Source organism: Grampus griseus, assembly GCF_964374135.1.
Source record: "Grampus griseus genome assembly, chromosome: 1".
NCBI lineage: Eukaryota > Metazoa > Chordata > Mammalia > Artiodactyla > Delphinidae > Grampus > Grampus griseus.
This window is the reverse complement of record NC_139017.1, coordinates 150457576-150482173: the sequence shown is the minus strand read 5'-3', so window position 1 is coordinate 150482173 and position 24598 is coordinate 150457576. Positions and strand designations below refer to the sequence as shown.

The 24598-nt window shown below is 47.2% G+C and overlaps 1 protein-coding gene across 5 annotated transcripts in view; it reads left to right on the top strand.

The window, feature by feature from the left end:
• NFYC (nuclear transcription factor Y subunit gamma) overlaps nt 1-19636 on the top strand; it is a 63552-nt gene extending 43916 nt beyond the window's left edge. For 4 of the 5 annotated variants that reach the window (XM_082664528.1, XM_082664530.1, XM_082664529.1 and 1 more), the window contains exons 5-10: nt 2790-2885; nt 7738-7911; nt 11663-11821; nt 15315-15422; nt 17885-17944; nt 18902-19636. In XM_082664528.1, the coding sequence (XP_082520654.1) occupies nt 2790-2885; nt 7738-7911; nt 11663-11821; nt 15315-15422; nt 17885-17944; nt 18902-19333 (1029 nt within the window). In that variant the 3' untranslated portion in view covers nt 19334-19636. The remainder of the gene's footprint in view (nt 1-2789; nt 2886-7737; nt 7912-11662; nt 11822-15314; nt 15423-17884; nt 17945-18901) is intronic. The other variant, XM_082664531.1, reaches the window with a different exon arrangement.
• Nucleotides 19637-24598: the final 4962 nt, after the last annotated feature.

Here is a 24598-nt window from a genome sequence, read left to right as displayed (position 1 = left end):
CTTGGGAAGTCTATATTCTAGTGCAGCCAGACACTGAAAACTTATTTTATGCTGTCTTGAAGGAAGTCTATGAATTTAGAGAGATCCAATTAAAGCTACCTTCAAGATCAATTCAGATTAAAAAATAAAATGGGCAAAGCACTTGAACAGGCCCTTCAAAAAAGAAGATACCCAGATGACCAATAAGCATATGAAAAGGTATACAACATCATTTGTCATCGGGGAAATACAGATTAAAACCACAATGAGATACTGGTTTACACCCACTACAATGGCTAAAATAAAAAAGACTGACAATACCAAGTGTTGACAAGGAAGTGAAGTGACTGAAACATTTATTGCTGGTCAGAATGTAAGGTGCGATCACCTTGGAAAACTATTTGGCACTTTCTAATAAAGTTAAACATGTTCCTTATTCTAAGACCCAGCCATACCACTCCTACGTGTACACCCAAGTGTGGACATTGTTGTATTGGAATGTTCATAACAACCTTGTTTATAATAGCCAAAAACTGGAAACAACTCAAATGTCCATCAAGATGTAAATATATTAACAAATTGATATATTCATAAAATGGATTACTACTCAACAATAAAAGGAGCAAACTGTTTATTCATACAACAACATGGATGAATCTCAATAATATTAAGCAAAAGAAACCAGAGGAAAAAATTACATAGCACGTACACCATATACTATCACCATCTGTGATGATAGAAATCAGAGTTGTTGTTGCCTCAGATTGGTAGGGGAAGGAAGTTGACTGGAAAGGGATAGAAGGAAACTTTGTCTGTTCTTATCTGGGTGATAGCTACCTGGGTGCATATATTTATTCAAATTCATCAAGCTGTGTACTTAAGATTTCTGTATTTTTTTTTTTTTTACTAAATATGATAATCAGTAAAATACTAGCATTAAAAAAGGCAAAATAAAAATGTTAAAAAGACCCATTTAAGTATATCTGTTTCCAAAATTCTGTAGAACACTTTGGTGTATGTTTGGAGGTGATTTTTTTTTCTCCCCCTCATTCTATCCATTGATGAGCCGTTTGGGTAGCTTGAGTAGGTGACATCATCAAGAACATGATACTATATCGTACTAATCTTAAATGAGACCTGGCAGCCTTAAGATGCGCCCTGCTTCGGTCGGGAGGGTTTATTATCAAGCTGGTGGCTGGCAAGAAGGGTGGACTGGAGTTTTGCATTTCAATGGCTTGGGGCCATCACAAAGACAAGGGAAGGAAAATTTCCATCCCCTCCTATTTTGTCTGATGAGTCACCTTCTTTTAAGATGTGATATATAGGGCTTGCTAAGGATTTCTGTTAGCATGTTGACTTTTCCCTCCAACATTTTATTATGTTGGAAAAGTCAACATGCTAACACACAAAATAATTTAAACATAAGCAGAGTTTACAGTGAACACCTGTATACTGACCGCCTAGATCCTACCGTTAACATTTTACTTGTTTTGTTCCCATGTCTGTCTTTCTCTCTATCCATCAAGTCATCTATTTTTTTTTTGAAGATGCACAGCCACCATTGCTGCTCCAAAGTCAGTTTATTTGTTTTTATTTTTAATTTATTTTTGGCTGCACTGTGTCTTCATTGCTGCGTGTGGGCAAGTGGGGGCTACTCCTCGTTGCAATGCGTGGGCTTCTCATTGCGGTGGCTTGTTGCAGAGCATGGGCTCTATGTGTGCGGGCTTCAGTAATTGTGGCACGTGGGCTCTAGAGCACAGGCTCAGTAGTTGTGGCACACAGGCTTAGTTGCTCTGTGGCATGTGGTATCTTCCCGGACCAGGGCTTGAACCCATGTACCCTGCATTGACAGGAGGATTCTTAACTACTGCGCCATCAGGGAAGTCCCCAAGTCATCTATTTTTATATGCATTTAAAAGTTTACATTCCCCTGAACACTTCAGCATATGTCTCACTCACCATGGTTCACTATTTTTTTCGGTTTTTTCCTTTGCTTTAAAATTGTCATACAGTGAAGTACACAGATCTTAAGTATACATAGTGTGTTGGTTTTTAATTAAAAATCTTTTAATTTTATTATTTAAAGAAAGGGAATGTCACTCTTAGAAAGAACGCCATCAGAGCAGACCTTGGTTTCAGTAGCTTTAGTCAGCTGACTTGGTCTCTACCCACCCTGCCTCTATTCTAGTGACTTCAGGCTTCCAGTGTTCATGTCATGTGGAACAAGATTTAAACTGTGGATTTGACATTGTGATTTTCAATTTCAAAATAAAAATTGTAGCCTTGTAGGAACTAACATATATAGATCCGATGACTAGAAAATATTGCAAAAAGTTACTGAATTAGGATTTCAGCAAAGGGATTCAAAATAGATTATAACTACTTGTGAACCAAAGAGCCAGAATATTATTTAGGGGCTTAAAAAGTTATAAGGTTGAATGATAGTCTAACCTTGCTAACCACAGAATGACCAGAAATGTGTCAGTTAAGATTGCTAGATTTGTACAGATGTATCTGGAGGATGATAATTTAGGATCCAGCAGAAGTGGTAATAGTTGGAGGCTCAAATATACAGTTTGTAGAGCATGAGCTACATTTATCTCTTTTTTGTCAGTGTTTGTCCATCAAGTCTGATCATTTGAAGTTTATAAGAGTTTGGTTGTACTACTTTTGGCCTGTAGGCTTGGCCATGGGTATTTAATTTGGCTTAGAAGTCATCATCTTACCTTACTTGTAACTTGGAGAGTAGAAAGCCAGGTGAACTAGTTTCTCCCCAGGCTAATTTTTCACTCTGCTTTTCTTTGTTACAGAGGAATGATATCGCCATGGCAATTACAAAATTTGATCAGTTTGACTTTCTCATCGATATTGTTCCAAGAGATGAGCTGAAACCACCAAAGCGTCAGGTGAGCTGGGAAGGCATTGCTCCTGCTGCTGCTGCTGCTGACTAGAGAGTGCCTTGCCTCCTGGTGTCAGATACGCTCCTTTTCCTCTCTCAGCACAAGTCATTTGCTCTTCTTTTGCTTTTCTTTCTGTAGACCAGATCCATCCTTAACATCTCCTCCTGTTACTCATTTAGGGATGCTTTTAACTCAGTGCCTCTGAGGTGGAATTTCAGTGAAAACAGACAAAATGGAAATGAAAGACTTCAGTTACAACAGTAAAGTGAAGCTCATTTCGAGGTATCCTAGGAAGTCTGTCAGAGTTCTTAATCTGGGATGGGAGAGCAAGTTACAGATTTTAGATTTCCAAGAAACAGCTTCTGTGTGTGCATAGTAGTGTCTGGAGTGAGTGGACTGGGTTTTCTCTTAGTCTAGATTGTGGTTCTCTGCACAGTGCACTGGCTGCACTTTAGAATCACCTGTTAGGGTTTAAAAAATACCAGTCCCTAGGCCCCGCCCCTACACCAGCTGAATCAGAATCTGTGAGGGGGAGGCCCAGGCATTAGTGCTTTTTAAAGCTCTCCGGATGCTTTTAATGTGTAACCATATTTGAGAACCACCATTTAAGCAACCTTTCTAAGCAGTTATGAGAAAGAATGTGAGTGTCTGCCTTTCCTGCTCTTCTGTCTGCTCCTCTCCAGAGGTCACACCATTGTTTTTCAGCACTTTGGGTGCATAAAGCTCTTAATTGCAATTGTGATAGACCCCTCTCCTGTGTAGCTCATCATTTTAGGCATGCAGATTGCATGACTCACTAGATGTAGTAGAGATGCTTGGGGGATAGTGGCAGAGTCTGGCAGGAGCAAAGCTGAGCCTTGATCTGCTTTCTCTGTTTTGTTAATAAAATTTTAAGTGTTTTTAATGAATTATTTCATAGTGTATTGTCCTTAGAAACAGGAGTCATTCAGTGACGACCATTCTCCTGTGCCGTCTCGTGTTAATAACGAGCAAGAGAGTGTAGGAGAAGTGGGCATCTTAAACACCCTTTGTAATCCCGACCCTGCCTGAGGGTCTTTGGGTTAGCAAGCCCTCTGCACCTCCTTCCTAGAGCGGGGTGCCTCACTGCGTCTTCGTTCTTTCTGGGCAGTCTTTGCTACTGTAAACATCCTTGACTGGAAGCTGTAAGGCGTTCCAGGGAGCTTTCAGTCGGATGTTTACAGCGGCAGGCTGCCACGGTCGTCCCGCTGTGCATCGCCTTTGAAACATTGCAGGTTTGTGCCCACGGCTCCGTTCCTCTCTTAGCGCTTCCCTCCTCTCTGAGAAGTCACCACAAGAGCTCAGACCACTTCGCTTCCTTCAGAACAGTTGATAGCATTCACCCAGTCTCCTTGTTGGAATTTGTTTCAGAAGCCCCCTTTAGACCAAGGTGGTGAGCTCTGTGACAAAATCAGGCCTTGCTCGGGCTCCTTGCACCAACTCCTGCTTGTTCCCTGGGGCTGCCTGCCGAGCCAGCTGGCTAGAGAGAATGGTCATGTCCTCTCCCTTCCTCCAGCGTCCTCAGTGCTTCACTCTCTTAGGGTGTCAGAGAGCTCCTTGTTACATCCTAGCCTGACTCAGAATGCTATGATCCATCTCCTTTAAAGTGTGTCTAGCTGAAACAGCTCAGTTTCTGAACTAAACAGGTTCAGTTCTTTGCAGGTGTTCAGGCCATTGATCGGCATCCTATTCGGGAGAGCTACTGCCTGGCCTTTGAAAGGTTGAGATTGCTGAAAGCTGGCCTGAAATTCTAAGATAGCACTTTTAATCCTCTGTAGACATGATGTTTTCCCAAGCTCCAAATTGGCTGGCACCTTCCTTAAGTCCTTTAAAAGCGCCTACTCTCCAGAACTCACCCTTTCTGAAGGAGGGAGCAGTTCATTCTTGCTACTGAAGCAAATGTGCTTTTTTCCAGTCTGGGGCTGGCTGCACAGCACTGTGGTGATGGCTCTAGGATGTGAGGCTGCTCGTTCTCTGGCGTTGTCTATCAGACTCTACTTTTGAAGAGATTCTAAGAGCAGGCACTCTGGTTGGGGAGGCCACTGCTAAAGCTGGGCAGGTGCCCCATTCTGGATTGATCCAGTCATTCAGAGATTGTTCTAGCACAGGGGGTGATTTCCCACTGCTCGGGAAAGAAACGAGCCAGAAATACTGAGTTGTGCATCTAAGGCCCTTGACTTCTCTGAGATGCGTGGGGATGTCTTCTTGTTCTTTGGGGAAGCAAGACTACTCAAGCAGAAGATAGTTGAGGCCTGACTTCTGCCCCACTGAAACTGTGAGTTGAAAGTTCCTGCTCATTGAAATGTCATTTCCTCTTCACCCATTTCTTTAAACCAATCATAATCACTCCCTTACTAGCTTGACCTCCATTGGCGGAATGAGTATTCATAATGCAGAAGAAGCTTAGATATGCCTCCTTCCATTCCAATGATTTGAGAGCTGTCATGCCTGTCCTCACAACACAAACCTTGGTGCCTCTATTTGATACTCACAGAAGTGTCCTAGACACTGCCTAGTTCATAAACAGTTTAAGAGCATACAGTAGGCATCATAGGAGAAGCTCTTTACATGTTCTCACAGCTTTTGGCAAGGGATATTTTAGCTTCTGAAAGTGGTACTTAAAGGGTTTGCTATTTGTCTGGCAAAAAGACCATATTCACTTGCAGATTAGCTACAGTCAAGGATAACTGGAGACAGAACAATGACAGGTCAGGGCTGGTAAATGCCGGTGGCTCCCTACTCCCTAAGACTTCCTACAAGTTAGTTCTAGGGGTCTGAGTCCTCTGTACCCTCTCATCACCCAAGAGCTTTTCCAAGTTAGTTTGGATTTTAGTGGTTGATGTTTCTTGTAGAATGGGAAGGGAGTTCTGAGTGGAAAATAAATTCATTGAACCTATTTCAGGAGCCTTGAAAAGAGCAGTTGGCCTTTGTTTCTTCGCTAAGGAGGGTGTCAGTATTATCCCTGTCACAGCCAAGATCAAGTTGACTGGCTGACCTTTATTTATAATGGTGAGAAGTTGGAGTTGAAGTGGAGGTGATGTTGTCACAGTTAAGTTGTTCTGGAAACTGAGACCTAGATGAAAATAAAAGGCGACCTCCTTTTTCTTCTGCCTCAGCATGATCATGTCCAGGGTTCAAACTGTTTGGGCCTGAAGCACAGAATGCATTAACTTAGAAAGTTGGTTCATGTTTGAGGACTAGCTTAGAAACCCAGAATGTTACAAGTGTCTGCCTAGACTGGGTGAATGGCCATTAGGGAACCTTGTCATGCAGAGATCCAAGTTCCTCAGGGGCTAGATATCAGGAGTCCTAGTTTTAGTATCCTGGGCCCCCAGTCACCGGGCAAGCAAAAGAATACCCAACCCCGTTCTTTAGCAGACAGGCGTGTCTCCTGCACTACGGCCACAGAATCCTAGAGGTAGCAAGAAATTAGGGATTCTTTTCTATTGCTAACAGCTGTTGGGTTCAAGAGAATTTGTCATACTCCCAACTTGGGTTAAAAAAAGTACTTTCCTACCTCCGGTTGTCTGCCTGGCTCTGTGAATCCATTCATCATTCAGCAACTGCTTATTGAGTGCCTGCAAGGAGACAGGTGGTAGCGACAGTGGGGAGGGAGCAAGAGAGAGCGAGGCTTTGCCTTCACAGGGCTTTCATTCTAGCAGGGAAAGTAGTAGAATTTTCCAAGCAAGTACAAAAAAACTGTAATGAGAAACGGACTTTGGAAGCACAGATTGGGGATGGGGTCAGTACCAACTTTGTAAATGTCACGCTGGAGAGCTTTGGTCCACAGGGTCTCTATACCTTGAAGAAGTGTCTTCTTTTCCTCTTTCCTTGAACCTGGCAAACTTAGTCCAGAACATGGAAGTGAGTAAATTTAGCTGATATTTTGCTCAACAAGCCCAAGTGGTTGTATGTTTCTGTTGTTTTTGTTGTCCCAGGCAGGGCACCATGTGTCGCAGGGCCCTCCGGAGCAGACGCCGATGTGTCAGTGGTCAGGGGCCGGCCAACCCTGGACCCTCAGGCTGTAACCATGCCGTAGTGTGTGTAAACATCCTACACTCTCAGCTGTGAGCTCGAGGTGGCTGGGAGAGGGTTGTTTACTCCTTCTGCCATGGAAAACGTCAGCTGAAGAAGGAACGGCCTCTTCACCCAGCAGATCGGCCAGAGGCCACCCCACTGGAGGGCTGTCCCTCAGGCCCCCTGGGTTGCGCTTCTGTGGCTAAGTACCACCAAACCAGATGTGATGCTGGATAGACATGGCCTCAGTGACCACAGAGCTCTCGACATGCTCTGAAAAGCTGGGCTCTTGCCTACCAGTGTTCTTGATCCTGACATTTGATTCTGAAATTCCAATCCAGAGAAAGCCCTGTTTCCCTTTCCCCTGCTCGTTCCCTCCTGAGGTGGTGGGAACGAAATACAGAGAGTGCTGCCTATTTGGGAGATTGGGAGCCAGCCTGAGAGCGTGGTATTTGGGGTGCTTGCCGTTAGCACTCTTCTCAGGTCATAGGCCTTGACGGCATTTACTATCAAGCACTGCTAGTGCGTGGTTTTTAGTTACAGTAATTATTTGCCCATTTGCAACTCATCACGCAGTGGGTGATTACTCTGTACTTCAGAAAATTGGCTGTATGTTTTGTGAAGCCTATGGAATCTGTTATTTTTAGTGTGATTTAGCACAACTGGTCTCTTCGAATTCCACTTTCTCTTGGCTTCAGATGTGGAGAGCTCAGCGTTCAGCAGGCAACTGCACAGAGCCCGTTTGGGGGAAGAGTGGAAATTCACTGTGGCAGCTGCTGAGCCGGTTCTTTTCCTCTTACCTGCCCCTCCTTCTGCCCCACAGGAGGAGGTGCGTCAATCTGTGACTCCTGCCGAGCCCGTCCAGTACTACTTCACGCTGGCTCAGCAGCCCACTGCCGTCCAGGTCCAGGGACAGCAGCAAGGCCAGCAGACCACCAGCTCCACAACCACCATCCAGCCTGGGCAGATCATCATTGCACAGCCTCAGCAGGGCCAGGTCTGTGAACCGCGGAGGGTGCCGGCCCAGCCAGACAGCACCTCTTAGGTTTGGGATGGGCAAAGTGTGACTGGGGCAGAGGGGCGGTTAGATCACCCGGTCCTGTAGAGGACTGGATTTGAATTCTGGAGACCTGGGCTTTTCCCCAGATTCAGCCAGTGAGGTGATGTGTCACCTGATCTCTCTCGACCCTGGTTTCCTTGTGGGTCATATGAGGAAAGTGCAGTGAGCAAGACATTCTCCAGGATCCCTAAAAAGTTTGAGGAGGAAAAAAATCTTTATATTGCCCCCATGAAGAATAGTGACATCTTTTTTTTTTTTTTTTTTTTTTTGGCGGTACATGGGCCTCTCACTGTTGTGGCCTCTCCCGTTGCGGAGCGCAGGCTCAGCGGCCATGGCTCATGGGCCCAGCCACTCCGCGGCATGTGGGATCTTCCCGGACCGGGGCACGAACCCGTGTCCCTGCATCGACAGGCGGACTCTCAACCACTGCGCCACTAGGGAAGCCTAGTGACATCTTTTAAGTGGACTCCGTGCCTGCTGTCTGTGTCTCCCACCAGAATTGGAATTTGTACCCTCAAGGGGGAGATCAGGCATCATTGCCAGCTTGCATACCTCTCCTCTCCTTTTCCCCATCATTTCTGTGTCCCACCAAATTTGTGTCAGGTGACTTTCTTTTTACAATAGTAATCAGAAGATTCCTTCTCTGTCTGAAAGCAGTAACATCCACATGGTTGGGGATCATGAGAGGCTGAAGAGAACTATGTGTTTTTGTTTTTGTACGTCTTTATTGGAGTATAATTGCTTTACAATGTGGTGTTAGTTTCTGCTGTACAACAAAGTGAGTCAGCTATACGTATACATATGTCTCCATATCCCCTCCCTCTTGAGCCTCCCTCCCACTCTCCCTTTCCCACCCCTCTAGGTGGTCACAAAGCACGGAGCTGATCTCCCTGTGCTATGCGGCTGCTTCCCACTAGCTATCTATATTTGGTAGTGTATATATGTCAATGCTACTCTCACTTCGTCCCAGCTTCCCCGCCACCCCCGTGTCCTCAGGTCCATTCTGTACGTCTGCATCTTTATCCCTGTCCTGCCCCTAGGGAGAACTATGTTTCCTGAGCTCTGACTCCAAATTCCCTGCCAATCATTAATTTATTTATTCATCAAACATTGAACATCCTCTTAGATAAAGTCCAATGCTATGTGTTGGGGACACAAGCATGGATAAAACAGTCCCTATTTTAAAGAATTCAAGAATCTAGTTGGGGCTACAAATACTTGAAGGTTATACCACTTGCCACGTGGGAAGTATAAGATATTCTTAGGATTGTGTAGAGGGTGTTATGGGAGCACTTCAAAGTGGGTACCTAACAAAGATGTGAGGGAGGTGGAAGGAGATGTCAGAGAAAGTTCCCTGAAGGGAATAATATGAGTCTTAGAGGGAACAATGGAAATGAATCAAATAAAGAGGGAAGGAGGGCTTTCCCAGGAGAGGGCACAGCACGAGCAAAGGCTTGGAGGTGAGAAACAGCACGGGGAAAATGGTAGGAGGGGAGGGTACAGTCAGCATAGCGGAACGTCTAGGCAAGTTGAAAAGATAGGCAGAGGACACATCCCAAACAGCCATGTGTATTCTAGTAAGGAGCTGGGTTTGCCTAAAGAAAAAAAGGTTGGGACAGGGGTAGATTTAAATATTACTATGATTTTAGGATTTATTCCCTGCCCATTTTCTTATCCATGTAACAGAAATTTATTGAGTGCTTGCTCTTTGCAAGACACAGTCTTAGGCAGACGGGGTTTAAAGATGATCACAGCCCAGTCCCTGCCTCAAGGCATCCGCTGCACCATGATGCCTGAGGGACTTTCTTTGGCTAATGCTTGTGCCTCTGCAGTGGTGAGAGCTTTACCTGCCAAAGGCTTATCCCTGTACAAAGCAAACTTCAAGGGAGTCTGCCAAGAGCTGGCTCTGATTGGCTGGCCGTTCTAAGAAGCTCATGGCTGTTGTGCCCCGACAGCAGGGCATGCCATATGTGATTTGACATCTGCCATGCTAACACGAGCCCTCGTTTTCCTGAAATAATTTAGAAATACCTTGGAAATCCTCTTGGGAAAATTGAGTTGGTAGTACAGTGATGAGTTGGCAGTATGCATTTTTTTTAGTCAGCGAGAATTTCACCTACCTCTTCTTTGCCACCCCAGACTTGCTCAGCTTGGAGCTGATAAGGCTTGTGAGGGTGGTGAAGGTGGTTCCTCCCAGCATCTCCTGTTGTTTCGCTGTCTGGCTGGTTCAGGGTGGCCTTGTGCTGTGTCACACCTCCCCGGACCTACAGGAATCGTTGTTTCAAATTGAGTTCAGATACCTTTGCAGGACCAATACCTATTAAAGTTGGAAGAAAAGCGTAATTTGTTAAAGTGAATCCTGTGTTTTCTGTCATAAAATTGGAAACATTTATTACTGGAGGTTTGGGGAACAGGCTGAGTTGGAAATCATGGTGTGAGTATAGGAGGTGTTTCCTGTTGACCTAACCCACTGCATGTATTGCCCTCTGTCATCTTTCTTCCCTACCCTCTTGCAGTTTGTAGTAATTTCTCCTTACCTAATAATCCCTTGAGTCCCATCTACAGTTCTCAGAACATATCCCCTTCCCTTGTAACTTTAGATGCAGAGTAGACCTGTGCAGTCAGAAAGTGAGAGCATCAGAATAACAGCATCGATTGAAGCCCAGGATTCATTAAGACTCTCAGAGTTGTCTTAAGAGGTGATTCTTAATTCAGACTGGGGAGAAATCATATCCAAAGTGAGGGGTTGGGGTGCAGGTGTGGTTAAAAGGCTCCACTAGCACCACTGCCAGATGAACAAGATATGCTGGGATCTGTAATGGTCACATCTAGGGCTAAAGTTTTGAGATTAAAAGAAATGACTGATCCTTTTGACAGTTTGAATCTGCTGTCTCTCAAAGGAGCAAGTTTCATTGGGCAGTCCTCTAAGTGTGTGTGAAACACAGAATCTTCATATACATTCGACAGAAATTCCTTAAATCTGCGATTCCTGTTTCTAGAAAGTTAGAAGTCTGGCTTTATTAAATTCCGTTACTTACGGGTAGCCCTAGTTAAGGTCCAGGTCTTAACAGTGTCCAGGTCTTAAGGGTGTTTGCCTCGCCCGTGGAAAGCAGTGCTGTGATCCAGAGCAGCTGGCTGGCCAGAGTGGGCTGGAGTCGCTCTGCTGCTTGAATGGGGGTGAAAGCCAGTGTGCCCTTTGTGTTTCTTCCAGTGTCCTGCATGCCTGAGAAGGAGCCCAGGGTCCTGAGCTTAGTTAACCCATACTGATCCCACTTTCCATTTAGTTTGCCCTCTAAACTCACCTGCTCCAGACTTGACTTCAGCCATGTCTCAGGCAAATTATCGTGGTTGCTTTTGATTCTCTTGTACCGTATGTGCCTTTCTATCATTGAAGGGGCTGTGAAGAGTTGAAACGTTTGAAGCATAGAGGTATTCGGGGCCAAGGCAAATATTCTGTACTCTGAGTCTAAAAATCCGTTTGGCCTTCCTGTCTTTTATTTTGGAGAGTGACTTGAACAGTGCTCTGAGCCCAAAGGACTCTGTAGGTTGAGTATTGTTAGTGTTGCGATGAGGTCAGGCATCCATGGAGGGGGTTTGCTCCCGGTGAACTGCTCGTTATTAACCCCTTGGTAGGCCTAATGGCTCTGGGCTGGAGCTCAGTCAGCTTTCTCATGACTCTTCCTTCCAGACCACACCCGTGACCATGCAGGTTGGAGAAGGTCAGCAGGTGCAGATTGTCCAGGCCCAGCCGCAGGGTCAAGCCCAGCAGGCCCAGAGTGGCACTGGACAGACCATGCAGGTGATGCAGCAGATCATTACGAACACAGGAGAGATCCAGCAGATCCCGGTAAGTCCTGCCCTGCCTTAAGGTCTGCGTGGCACTTTGCTCAACAGTATAACAGGAAATAGTTAAAGATTTCACACACACGCACACACACACACACACACACACACTTTGTTATAAACCTATATTCCCATTACCCCAAACCACAACTTGCTTCACTGTACACGCCCTGCTTTCCTTTAATCCAGGTTCGGGCTCACCACGATGGGGCAGCTCCTCTCCATTTCCCCTCACTCGGCCTACGCAGAGAAATCATTGTAACCACTATTCTGTGCCAAGGCCCAAAGGCCCTGTGAGGCAGTCCTAGTCCTGTCTTTTGATTTGCAGAGAATAAGAGGGAGGTGTATAGAGAAGGCCATAAATACACTTGTTGCATATTCATGAGTCAGTTCCCAGTGGAGCCTGCAGCAAAGTGTATTTTTGGCTTTCATTTAACTTACCCATTCCTTCACTGTGGACTGCTACTTCCTGTGTGCCTTGAGGGATTTCATTTCTTAGATTTGTTGGCTTTTTCACTTGTACTTGTTCTTTGGTGGAAAAAAAAAAAAAAGGTCCTTGTCTTAACACTTGCCATCTATTCATTGGTCAATTTGCCACAAAAAAATGTGGAAAATGAGTGACATGGAGCAGACCTGTTCCTGCCCCTTGCCCTTCCTATTGTAAATGAAATGTAGGCAGATACAGAAACTCACTTGGACTTGGTTAACTACTTCCTTTTTGAAGAAAGTTCAGAAAGTATCCTCAACTCTGTTTTGGGGACTGTTCTTCTTAACAGAGTAATAGGCCAGGAGAAAGCTTAGGAAAGGGGTGTGTATGCATCCCTCTGTTTACCTCTTCCCTTTTCATCTCTCTCTCCCCCTCCCATCCCCCGCTCCATCTCCCTTTCCCCCCTCCCTTTCCTTCCCCCACGGCGTGGGGCTGGGGGTGGTGACGCCACACACACACACCCCCATCAATTCCAGATTCCTTGCAGCCACCAGCCCATGACTTCTCTCACAAATGGTTCTCATTTTTGCATGTGGGGGCACCAAAACAAGTTCAGCTAAGCCAGAGAAGAGTTCACACTTTGTAGTAACTTTTTTTTTTTTAATAAATTTATTTTATTTATTTATTGTTTTTGGCTGCATTGGGTCTTTGTTGCTGCGCATGGGCTTTTCTCTGATTGTGGAGAGCGGGGGCTACTCTTCGTTGCAGTGCACGGGCTTCTCATTGCGGTGGCTTCTCCTGTTGTGGAGCACGGGCTCTAGGCACGTGGGCTTCAGTAGTTGTGGCACGTGGGCTCAGTAGTTGTGGCTCGCGGGCTCTAGAGCGCGGGCTCAGTAGTTGTGGCTCACGGGCTTAGTTGCTCCGCGGCATGTGGGATCTTCCCGGACCAGGGCTCGAACCCGTGTCCCCTGCATTGGCAGGCAGACTCCCAACCACTGCGCCACGAGGGAAGCCCTGTAGTAACTTTAACTTGAGTCTTTTAAAGCCTCTGGGGCACAGAAGACTTGTTGCAGAATTTAGGACCTGGTCTTCACTGTATACCTTCTGCAGGAGTCTGCATTTCTAAACTCACCAGAGCGCTCGTATTAGTGATGACCTTTAGGAAGGAAGCTTTGCTCCTCTTTTGAAAGCCCAGGGGGTAGGCTTCTTTGCTCTGTAATTTTAAAAGGGTGTGAGCGTCCCCAGGCCTACCCTTGTGGTAGAGGACTGAAGGGCAGAGCATCACCAGTACCTAAACACAAGCCTGAAAGAAGAGCTTGCTTCTAAGAACTGCTTGGAACTGTTTGGCTCACAGCTTTTCAGTCACATTTGAGTTTCTGCAAAAGAGCTCTTCCCAGCTGGGAAATGTAAAATCCCTATGGCCAGCAGTATACCTTCCCCCACTCCTGGGACAAGGCTTCGGTCTCTCATCCCATGTTCCTCAGCAGGAGTTCTGGTGACTCCTAGTACCAGCCACCATCTGTCTCGGCAGATGAGGTTTCCCAAGCCTCCACCCAGCTGTTTTCCTCCCCATAAGCAACTTAATGTTGCCTGGAAGCCGCACTGTGGGATGTAGTGGGGAGTTTAGGCTTGGCATCACAACTTCCCAGCAGCTCCTCTTGGCGTGTTCTCAGGAGAGAAATGACTACAGGTCACAATACCTTGCCCTGTCTCCTTTGAACCAGATTATTAACGGGTTTAGATTTTGTGTCCCTCCATCTTGCCTTAAGCGGACAATTCTGGAACATTCTACCAGGAACTTCAGTGTTAGTCTTTTCTTGGTGGTTCAAATCCTCATTGAGTCTGAAGTTTCAGGGAAGCAGTTTGATTTAACACTGCATGCAGAAGCTTCCTCCTGTCAGCATTTTCCTCACGGAAGTAAAAGCCCCTGCAATGAAGTTAGCTCTTGAAGGCAAGGGGAAATTTTGCTCCAGGACAAAGAGGCATGACTTGCCTGTTACCTTCAAGAAGCTCACCCTTACAAGCAAAGCAGGCTAGGCAGCTAGGGAGGGTGGTGTCTGGGCCTCCAGATAGAGAGAGACCAAATCTGCTGGTCCTCCTGGAGCCGCCTTCATTCCCCACATCCTGAGTGTGACTGTCCGGAGTCCTCCTTTGCTGACTCTTTTCTCTGCTGATTGGTCCTCTCCTCATCCCCATGCTCGAAGCACTCACTAATGCTTTCGTGCTATGCTGTAGCATTAAGAGCCTGAGTTAAGGCTTTTAGCACACAATTAAATGCAGCATGTGGTATTATTGTATTAGCTGAGACTTAAGCATAAGCATGAGGGACTTTAAGGGCATTTTTGTAGCTTTGGTTTCCGACGATGGGGTTTTATGTGAAAGGTTTATTGATTCAGCTTCCCTTTGGGAGGTATTTGGCCAGAAGCTAGTGCTGAACACCAAGGATCCTAAAAGTCCCACAGACCCCTATTGGTCCTGGCTCTTGGGGACGGAGATAGTAAAGCGGGCCAGCTTTCTCTTCCAAGATGTGCAGCATGGGGCTGGGCAGTTCTAGGGCTGTGGTGCGGAGTGATGGCCATCGGCTTTGGTTACTCCTGGCAGACTCCGGGGCTCTTCTCAGTATTAGATCAGCCGTCCCGGGGACAGGGGTGGGGAAGGGTGGAGACGGAGGGGAGAAAGGCCCCACACTTAAGGTATAAGCGTTCCGATAATGTCAGACAGTCTTTGGCATCAAATCTTAACATAAACTGTGAGCAAATAGCTAAGAGCCAGTGAATGTTGAGGGTCCAGCCGTGCTGTCCTCACATATATGACAAGATCCTCTGGGAATTTTCCCCCAAGTCCATTCAAGGAACTTATTCTCTTTTGTGTTGTGTGACTTACGGGGTAGGGATATTATGGTTTTGCTTGTTTGGGTTTCTGTTAAAAAAGAACTTTTCAGGGTCGGCCTTTTTGGAGGGGTCGGGGTGGGGACGGGTAGCGGACAGTCCCCATTTCTTGTCGTGGAAAGTTTGCTTGTTTGAGGTTGCATTCAGTCTCCGGTGGTTTGTTTGTCTCTGCCCCTGCCTAGGTGCAGCTGAATGCCGGCCAGCTGCAGTATATTCGCTTAGCCCAGCCTGTATCAGGCACCCAGGTTGTGCAGGGACAGATCCAGACGCTTGCCACCAATGCTCAACAGGTATGTGCTGCAGAGATTCAGGGCTTGAGTTGGGAACCAGCTGGAGCTGGCTTCTGACAAAGTGCTCAGCACACAACTCTCGCCACCTCATCCTTCAGCAAGAGCCGCCTCCACCCCCCGCACGTCTGTTCTGCACCCCAAGGGACAGATGGGGTTTATCGGAGGATTGGATTCAAAGTGTGTCTCTTACCATCGTGCTCTTGAGCGACAAGGAAGCTCAAGGCAGGGGAAGCCTCAAGGATACTTGAAGAAAGCCCAGTGTGTGTGTGCGCAGGTCTGACTGGAGGAAGCCTTCTGACAGACTGCCTCATCGTCAGGCTGAGTTTCCATCTTTAAACCTGATGACTGTTGTGATCTGGCGCCTCCTGTGCCCCTTGGAAAGCTACTTAGGTTTTTACTTCTACCTTCTCATGCACCCCTAACCAGAGACTGCCCTCCTCATCTCCTCTCATGCCCTGAGATACTGAAGGCTGAGCCACAGGTGCCGAGGGGGCTGCCTCCCTGGGCTTGGGGATTGGGGGATGTGGGTATTATTTGCAGGGGACGGGGATGCTGGACAAGGGGAGGCATTGTTAATCAATTCTTTTGCCTCAGACCCCAAAAAAGAAGCGATCATTAAAGAGCTGGACTCGTCTGGCCCAGTTGCATTTTGGTGATGTATCTATTGACAGTGGTGACAGAGCTGAGTTTGTAGAGCAGGTCTCCAAAGATCTCATTTGGGAAAATATGAGGAATGAGCCAAAAGCAGGGCTTCTGAGTTCCATGTAGTCTCTGGGATCTTTAAAGGCCCACTCTAAACCCATTCCTTGGCTTGCATAAGAATATGGGCTTTTCCCTAATTTCCTGGGGCTCATTGACGTGGAATCAGATCTCAAGATTGGTCCCACCCTTTAGTGTACCCCTCTTTTTTTTTTTTTTTTTAAAAAAAAAACTTGTAAGATTCTAGCCTGGGATCCAGAAACTTTCTATGGCACAGGGTGGGAGGAAATGAGAAGGAAGAGTTCTTGGTTCCCCAGAGGTCAGTTTTGAGACCAGGAACTAAAGCCAGAAAGTGGGGAAAGTTGGGTGTATAGAGAGGAAGGAGTGAAGCAAGAAGAGGGTGCCTGAGGACGGAGTCTGTGTAACAACAGATTGTAATTATAACAACGTGGCACTTCGTAGGTGCTCAGTAAACGTTTGTTGAATGAATGTTAACGTGTAAATGGAATTTAAAGGTGAATGAAACTCTTCTCAACTGATGTGAAGGGCAGTCCTGCTGGCCACAGGGCACAGTTAAAACCTTCTCATCTATGACACATATTTTCCATTTGTCTCAGGATCATTCATTTATTCTGCAGATATTTCTTCAATACTTACTTTGCACTGAGATAGACAAAACTTAGCTCCTGCCCTCAAGCAGGTGGGCGGAGAAAGACCCAAAACAAAGAACACTAGCAAGAAACCCTCATGAAGCCCTTTCATACCTGTCCCCTTGTTTTCCTCATAGCTTCATGGGTAGACCCGATGGGTTGTTTTTGGCCCATTGTGAGGACACTCGAGAAGACAGTCCTTACCTTGCAGGGTGGCTGTGATGATTCCAGGAGAAGGTACACAGAAAACATTAGCTAGTCAAATGTTCCATAGATAACATATACGCACACAGACATTCTTCAGTCTTTTTTCTAGTCTACCAAGCTGTCTGCAGCAACTGGCATTATATGATGCAGTTCTCCATGTCTGTAAATTTCCTTTAAAATGTATTTAAAATGCCCACATAAGATTTTAAGTACATGTGATAAATGTTTTCCTTACCCCCGCCCCCCCACCCCCGCCTTGGCCCAGAGGGTTGCACGTGGCCTCTCTCGGAAAAAGTACTTCATAGGTCTGCCACAAGGGCTTCCAGGGCCAAGGCCACCTGCTCGCCAGGGTGTTTCATATTCCAGTCAGATAATCTGGGTGATACGGGTTTGGTTTGGAGCCCACCTTCCAAGCATGAAAGGGACCACTCACCACTTTGCCCAGTGTTTTGCAATCTGCCTTCACTGGTTGAAAGACAGACTCTTAGGGTTTCTGCCTAAACCATAAATGTTATGCCCTGTCCTGTCAGTACCTAGGAGCTAGGTGTTTTTGTTTGACTTGAGCCTCAGGCCCCAGAAAGACTTTCTTAGCAAGGGGCTGGTTTCGGTGGGGCGGGGGGTAGTTAGGTGGACATTAAGAGAGATGGTTGCAGAAGTTGAATATTGCATGCTCCGGGGTCCTCTGTATGGTGCCAACTCTGAGTAGCTGTCTGTGCTAGGGGGTGGGGAGGGACCCTTGTTTTCCTGCTACTCATCAAGCCCCTGTTCTGTGCCAGGCCTCATTCTGGGCACTTTATGTGCATTGTCCTTTTGATCTTCACGACCCTCTCCTGGCTGGTGGGCTGGTGGACTAGTGGACCAGACCCTGCAGCTGATCTGCCTACTTTGCCGTCTTGATTCCTACAGATCACACAGACAGAGGTCCAGCAAGGACAGCAGCAGTTCAGCCAGTTCACGGATGGACAGGTAGGACACCCAGCCTAGGCAGGAGCAGAGGGTGAGGAGTTGTGACGGGGTAGCAGGTGATACCTGTGGGTTTGGATGGCTAGGGCAACTGTCCCATCATCTGTTGACAGTGAGTGGACAGAAATTGTTGAAACAACAGTCTTGCCTATCCTCTAGATTTATAAACTTGGTGGGAGTTGACAATAATCCTAGACATTATGTAGCCCCAGTCCCCGTTTTACAGATGAGTGAACTGAGCCCTGGAGGTGGGAAGTGCCTTGTCTGTGCTTGCTTAGCTGTTCATTGCAGAACCAGGACTAGCATGCAGGTCTCCTGTTTCCTTTCTTTAAGAATAGTTTTTCTCTAAGCCACGCTCTTTTTAATCGCATGGATTAGTTGAAACGCAGAGAACATGTGACCTCGCAAGCTCTCTAGGTGCCTGGAATTCAGTAATTCTAAGCTCGTGAGGAAGGGATCTTCCCTTTGCCGGCCCCCTTGCCCTTCGCACTATCTTGCCAGAGACCCCTGAGGACATGATAGGATGACATGCCTAAGCCTATGTTCTCTGCTGCCCAGAAAGGAGAGGAACTGGCATCAGGACCCAACTCTGGCTTCTGCCAGCACCAGATGCCAGGCTCACATGCCAGGGCTGCTGTGGCAGGGGGTCTTAGCTTTTGGTTTCTTTTGGAAACACCTGAGAAATCACGTCCAGTTGGCCCTAACCTTCCGTAGTGGCTACGCGAGCCTCTTCGCGGGTCTTCGCTGTAGTAAGCATTTAATCCCAGGTGACCTGCCTCCCCGTCAGGGCCCATGCAGGAGATGGAGATTCGGCGTAGCCTCAGCCTGAGCCAGATATTCTGAGGAAAAGAGGAGAAGGGGTAATCCCTACTGCCCCTGCCAGTGAGGATTACTGAGTTGGGGAAATGCTGACTTCCAAGCTGCTGGTACAGTGGTTCGAATTGCTTGTGTTTGTCACAGAGGAACAGCGTGCAGCAAGCTCGAGGCTCTGAGCTAACGGGAGAGGCAGAGCCCAGAGAAGTGAAAGCCACAGGAAATGCAACTCCCTGCACCTCTTCCCCGCCCACCACACATACCCCCTCTCACCGGGCTGGTGCCTCCTGTGTCTGCTGCTCCCAACCACAGCAGAACTCCACTTCCCCTCCTCCCTCTGACGCCTTGCAATGGGTGGTGGTTGAGGTATCTGGGGCCCCCAACCAACTCGAGGCCCATAGGGAGCTGCATGCCCCTCTCCCAGGGGTGACCTCACTCTCTCCTCTCCACCCCTCGCAGCAGCTCTACCAGATCCAGCAAGTCACCATGCCTGCCGGCCAGGACCTCGCCCAACCCATGTTCATCCAGTCAGCCAACCAGCCCTCCGACGGGCAGGCCCCCCAGGTGACCGGCGACTGAGGGCCTGAGCTGGCAAGGCCAAGGACACCCAACACAATTTTTGCCATACAGCCCCGGGCAATGGGCACAGCCTCCCTCCCCAGAGGACCCTGCCGACCTCAGCGCCTCCTGCAGGCTAGGACACTGGTGCACTACGCCCGACGCCTGGGGGCAGAGATTCTCCACAACAGAAAGATGCAATATTTTTTATTTCCTTTTTCCCTTTTTTTTTCTCCACGGAATCAATATTTCAATATGTTGAGCTGTGTGTCCAATGCTATGAAATGAAAATAATAAATAACATATTTATGGCATTTTCTTGAAGAGTGTGGTTGAAGAAATATTTCTTTTGTTTCTCTTTTTTTGGTTCTTACTGCCACTTCTTTTAGGAGCAAATCTCCTCAGGGGTGTATGTAATCTCCTGACTCTTGGAACAGCTGCTGACCCAGGATTTACCACCTTGTTCTGCCCTCAGGTGAATTAGGTGACCGTGTGTAGCTTCTTTTTCACTAGTGCTCCTCTCCCCGCGCCCCTGCTCTTGCCCCAGAGCTCTGTGGATTTGCATCAGAGGCCATGGAAACATTCCATGCATTTAAGAGACTCATTTGCCATGGGGAGTGGATGGTTTCATTCCCAAACCCTTCTCTTCCAGGGACTCAAGGAGACTAGGACTTTGTGTATTTGCCCCCCACCCCCCAGTTTTAATTTTATTTTATTTTTAAATGCATTAAAAATTATGCTAGTCTCCTTTGCTGCATGGACTTCAAACTGCGTGAATGCAATAAATCTCATTTTAGATCATTTGGAGTCTGGGTTTCTGTGTCTGGGGACATTCATGGGACCACTTTGCTTGGGAAAGGCTTAGAAAGGTTCGTCTGCCCTCAGGTTGGGTGTCTGTGAAGGAGGGGAACACCCTTGTGAGGAGGGAGGATGTCCAAAGCAAAGGGAACTTGAGCTGCATGTCTGATTCAAATTGAGATCTTCAGCTGATTTAAAAAATGAAGTTCAGTTTTTAAACGTTCATCAGAACGTTTACTGCTCAGAGTTGCCTGCCTGCCTTATTTCCTGGACTACGTATGACACATGGGCCAGATTCAGCCTGTGTCCTTGGCCGAGGGTGAAGAGAGCATCTCTCATGGAGAAAGCTTTCTCTGTCCTTAAGCAAGGACTCGAGTACGTCCCTCCACTCCTGTCTCGGCACAGGCTGGCACTCTGAGCTGCCTGCTGTAGCCATGCCCATTACCAAAGGCATGGATGGCATCTGCCATGGAGGGTAGCCCACGCCCCTTGTCAGCCAGCAGGTCAGAAGGGTTCTACAGCCAGGGCTTGAAAGTATGGAGAACAGAAGGAGCATTCCACTTCTTCACGGCCTCTGTCGGCCGTAGAGGCCAGCGGTGAGCCGTCTTCCCCTCACCATGCCATTTACAGCTAGAATGAGGCCTGTGGTCATGGGAAGAGCAGAGAACTGGCTGCCAGGAAAAGTACTGATGTCTTCTCAGTCAGTAATATGTCATAAAACCTTAGGCAACTGCCTTCTTTGGGGGACTCTTACAGTGTGAAGCAGGGTTAGGGAAGGGGCTTTAATATTCGATTATTTCAAGTCTGACCCTGATGCTCTAATAATTCCCTCACCGAATATCCCCCACTGTTAACCATGGTAAGCACTTGGACATCTGTCTCATCTGTTTCATTTTCAGTTACTTACCTAAGTGTACCTTACCTTACTCCACAAGAAAAAATAAGACGGCTTGCACTGAAAACATACACAGTGAAAAAATGTGACAGATGAGAATTAGGAAGAATATTGTTGAGTAGGAAATCAGGATCATCGAAAACAAGAACAAATATTCTGGCTGCAAAGACCTACAGAGTTCTTAAAATTAGGTTTCACGTTCGATCCCGAGCTTCCTGACCACCAGGGCAAAAAGAGAGATGGGACCAGGTAAGAGATTCATATCTAAAACAAAGAAAGATAACATTCTTTAGCAAAAGCAAAGATGTTCCTTGCTGTAAGGTTTTGGATACATGGTACCCCTCCAGTGTCATCAAGGTAGATGAAGCAGGTGATACCGTCACCATGAGAAGTCAGGTCTGCCCCCTTCGTTCTAGCCCTGGACTTTTCTCTGAAGGCGATCATCTGGCCTTTCCCACTGTCCTGTACCCAAACACGTCTCAGTGAGACATGCAGGAATTCACTGACAGCACGTGCCCAGCCCCACGTGGAGAGGATTCAAGAGAGCGCTTGTGAATGAGAAGCACCCAGAAGGGAGGCTGGGCTCAGAAAAGGCAGGAGCTCAGCTCTTTTCGTTTCCTGGCTAACCTCTCATTTTGAGGTCACTGCACAGTCCCACCTTGCTGCTCTTCCTCCCATTCATGAAAACCCAAGCATAACTGAAATTTCAGACCAGTCAATGGGTCCCCATTTTCCTGCAGACTTCCATTCTTATTTTGGAAATGTTTCGATCAGTTGCCTTACTGAGCACGTTCCCTTTAAATTTCCCCGCCAGCAGGGCCCATGCGGGTGTAAACAAACACTTTGGTGCTGCCCAAGAGAGCCCCTATCTAATACCCAGCACGATCCCCTTACATCCGGAGCACTCTTAAACATTTTTCCTAGCACTTGCAGCATCTGTCCTCCCAATGATCTTCACAATGACCCTGCAAGGGGAGACAGGAAGAGGGATGGTGATCCCTGTGTTACAGATGGAGACATAGGAGGCCCAGTGAAGTGCAGTGACTTGCCCAAGGTCATGCCATGAATAGGGGTAGAGCTGAAACCAAAACATTGGTCTCCTGACCCCCTGTGCATACATAGTTGCTTTCTGGCCAAAGGTGGTGTGTGTGTGTGTGTGTGTGAGAGAGAGAGACAGGGCTTTATAAATATGAACTGTCTCCTTTCGCTCTGCCTCCCCAGACCCACTGGCCCAGCCTTGAGTATACGTGGAATAAGTAGAGCAGTTAGGTCTGGTCTGTTGACAGCTGGTGGTTGGGATAACTTTCCCAGAAGGCGATGCTGGGGGCTGGAGGCCCCTGGGATTATGAACAGACCACCTGGCCAGCCTCCTTACTGCTTAATTCTGCTGAGGCCACAAGGGGGCAGCATGTAGCACTCGCCCAAATCTGGGAGGTGCCCTGTCCCACCCTTATCCCAACTTCAGACAACTCTAGGAACTATGGGGTATGACTGTCCCCTTTCTCAGTGGGTACTAGATCTTTGGTACTAGATCTTTAACCCCTTTCCTGATAAGACCCTTAACTTTTGAAGGGAGGGGCCTTCCTGGGGCAACAGTGAGGGCTGGAAACACTATCCTCTCCAGAGTATTACATCAGGGTAGGTGGTTAGATTTTAATAAGGAGACTTTTTGACAGCCCTTCTTATCTCCCCAGCTTTGTGTCTTTCCACTCTTCCTCCCCCCTGAAGTCTACATTCTTGTCACACTCAATTACTCACTGGTCCCTGAACTCACCTCCATGTTTTCAACTGGCCCCAACGCCTGGATGTCCTTTTACTTCCTTTTCCACTTATTGATCTCCTATACATACATCAAGGCCCAGTTTAAATGGCCCTTGCTGAGAAACTTCTAACTCCTAGGACAGAGTTAGCAAAGACTTCTTTGATGCTCTCACAGCAACTTCTACAGCCTCTATTATTAGTGCTCATATACACAGTCGTTCAACAAATGTTTCTTTGGCACTTTCTGTGTTTCAGACATTGTTTTGGACATTGTGAAGACAGCTGAAAACCATCCAGATGAGGTTTGTGCTATCATGGAGCTTATACTGGGTTGGGGGCCGGGGGAGAGGTGGGAGTGGGGAGGGGAAAGATAGACAACAAACACAAGACGAGTTAGGCTCTGAACAGTCTGTTAGAACTTTCTGGTTTTGGCTGTCTTCCTCACCGATGGTCCTCCAGTTCAGGGTCATCTCCATGCTTCCAGAGCCCAGCTCAGGGCCTGGCACCAAGAGAATGACAGTGACTGATGACTGAGTTCACAAACACGAACTCTTCCCTGAAGATGGGGCCTCCGACACTGCACACATTCCTACCGCTGCTCATTGGCTGTCGCTGTCACTTTTTTGTTGGGAACAGTTTTCTGCTGAGCACTGACTGATGATATGCTAGGCAGGAGTATTCGATGGAGATGATTCTTTCAAGAAATTTCTGTGTAGGAAAATACATCTAAAGCTAGATGGATTCTCTCATTTCATCTTCACATCTTCATTAGGTAGGTATCCTGCTCATTAATGAGAAACTGAGGCTCAAAGAGTTTAAGAAATTACCCAAGGGCACCAGCTGGTTGAGTGGAGCCAGGTGCTCCAAGAAGTCTCCCGTCCCAGGCGGCTCAGCCCCACTGGTCTCGTCCCCTCTGATAAGTGATTCTTTTCCTACAGAGAATGAAAGTCCTCGCCCCCCAACTCCTGCATAGGGACCTAGCTTTTGTCCCATTGCTCACTGACCTCCCAGGAGGAGAGGGCCCCAGGGCAGAGGGCCAGGCAAAACCTGGTCACATGAGAAACTTGGGCCTGGCCTCCTCAAGGAGGCCTCTGAGCCAGACTGGCAGTGGTACTCCCCAGCTTGGGTGCTGGGCCACTACCATGAGGGGATAAGAGGATAGCAAGGCTGGCACTCAGGAGGGGAGAACCTGAGCTGGGCCCTGGCTGAGCCAGGCTGGGCTGAGCTCCTCAGGCTGGCTGGTGCTGAAGACAGGTCCAAAACAGAGCCCAGCCTCCCTCCGCAGCCCTGAGCCACATTGCCTCTCCAGCTCCCAAGCCCTTGTGCCTCTCTCTTTCAGCGAAGGTCCATGGGACAGAAGTTTCTAAGATATTGAATGTGCCAAAATGTCTTTATTTTGCCCTTTATTTAAATGACAGTTTGGCAATGTGTGGGATCCTACGTTCACAGTTATTTGCCTTCAGCACCCTGAAGATACTATTCCACTGTCTTTTGGCATCTGTTGTTGCTGATGAGACGCTTACTGTCAATTCAATTATTGGACCTTTGTAGATAAGCTATTTTTTCTTTCTGGTGGCTTTTAAATTTCCTCATTATTCTTGTCTTTCTACACTTTGGCTACAGGGTGTCTAGATGTAGTTTTGATTTGTTTTTAAAGCTATCTTACTAGGCACTCTGTGGGCCTTTTAAATCTAGAAATTCATGTCTTCTTTCTGGAAAGAGCTTCGTCTTTCCAGTATCTTTTTCTGGAAGTAACAATATGTATGCTGGAGTTTCTCATTCAATCTTCTTTGTCTCTTTTCTTTCATATGTTTAACTGTTGTATTGTTCTA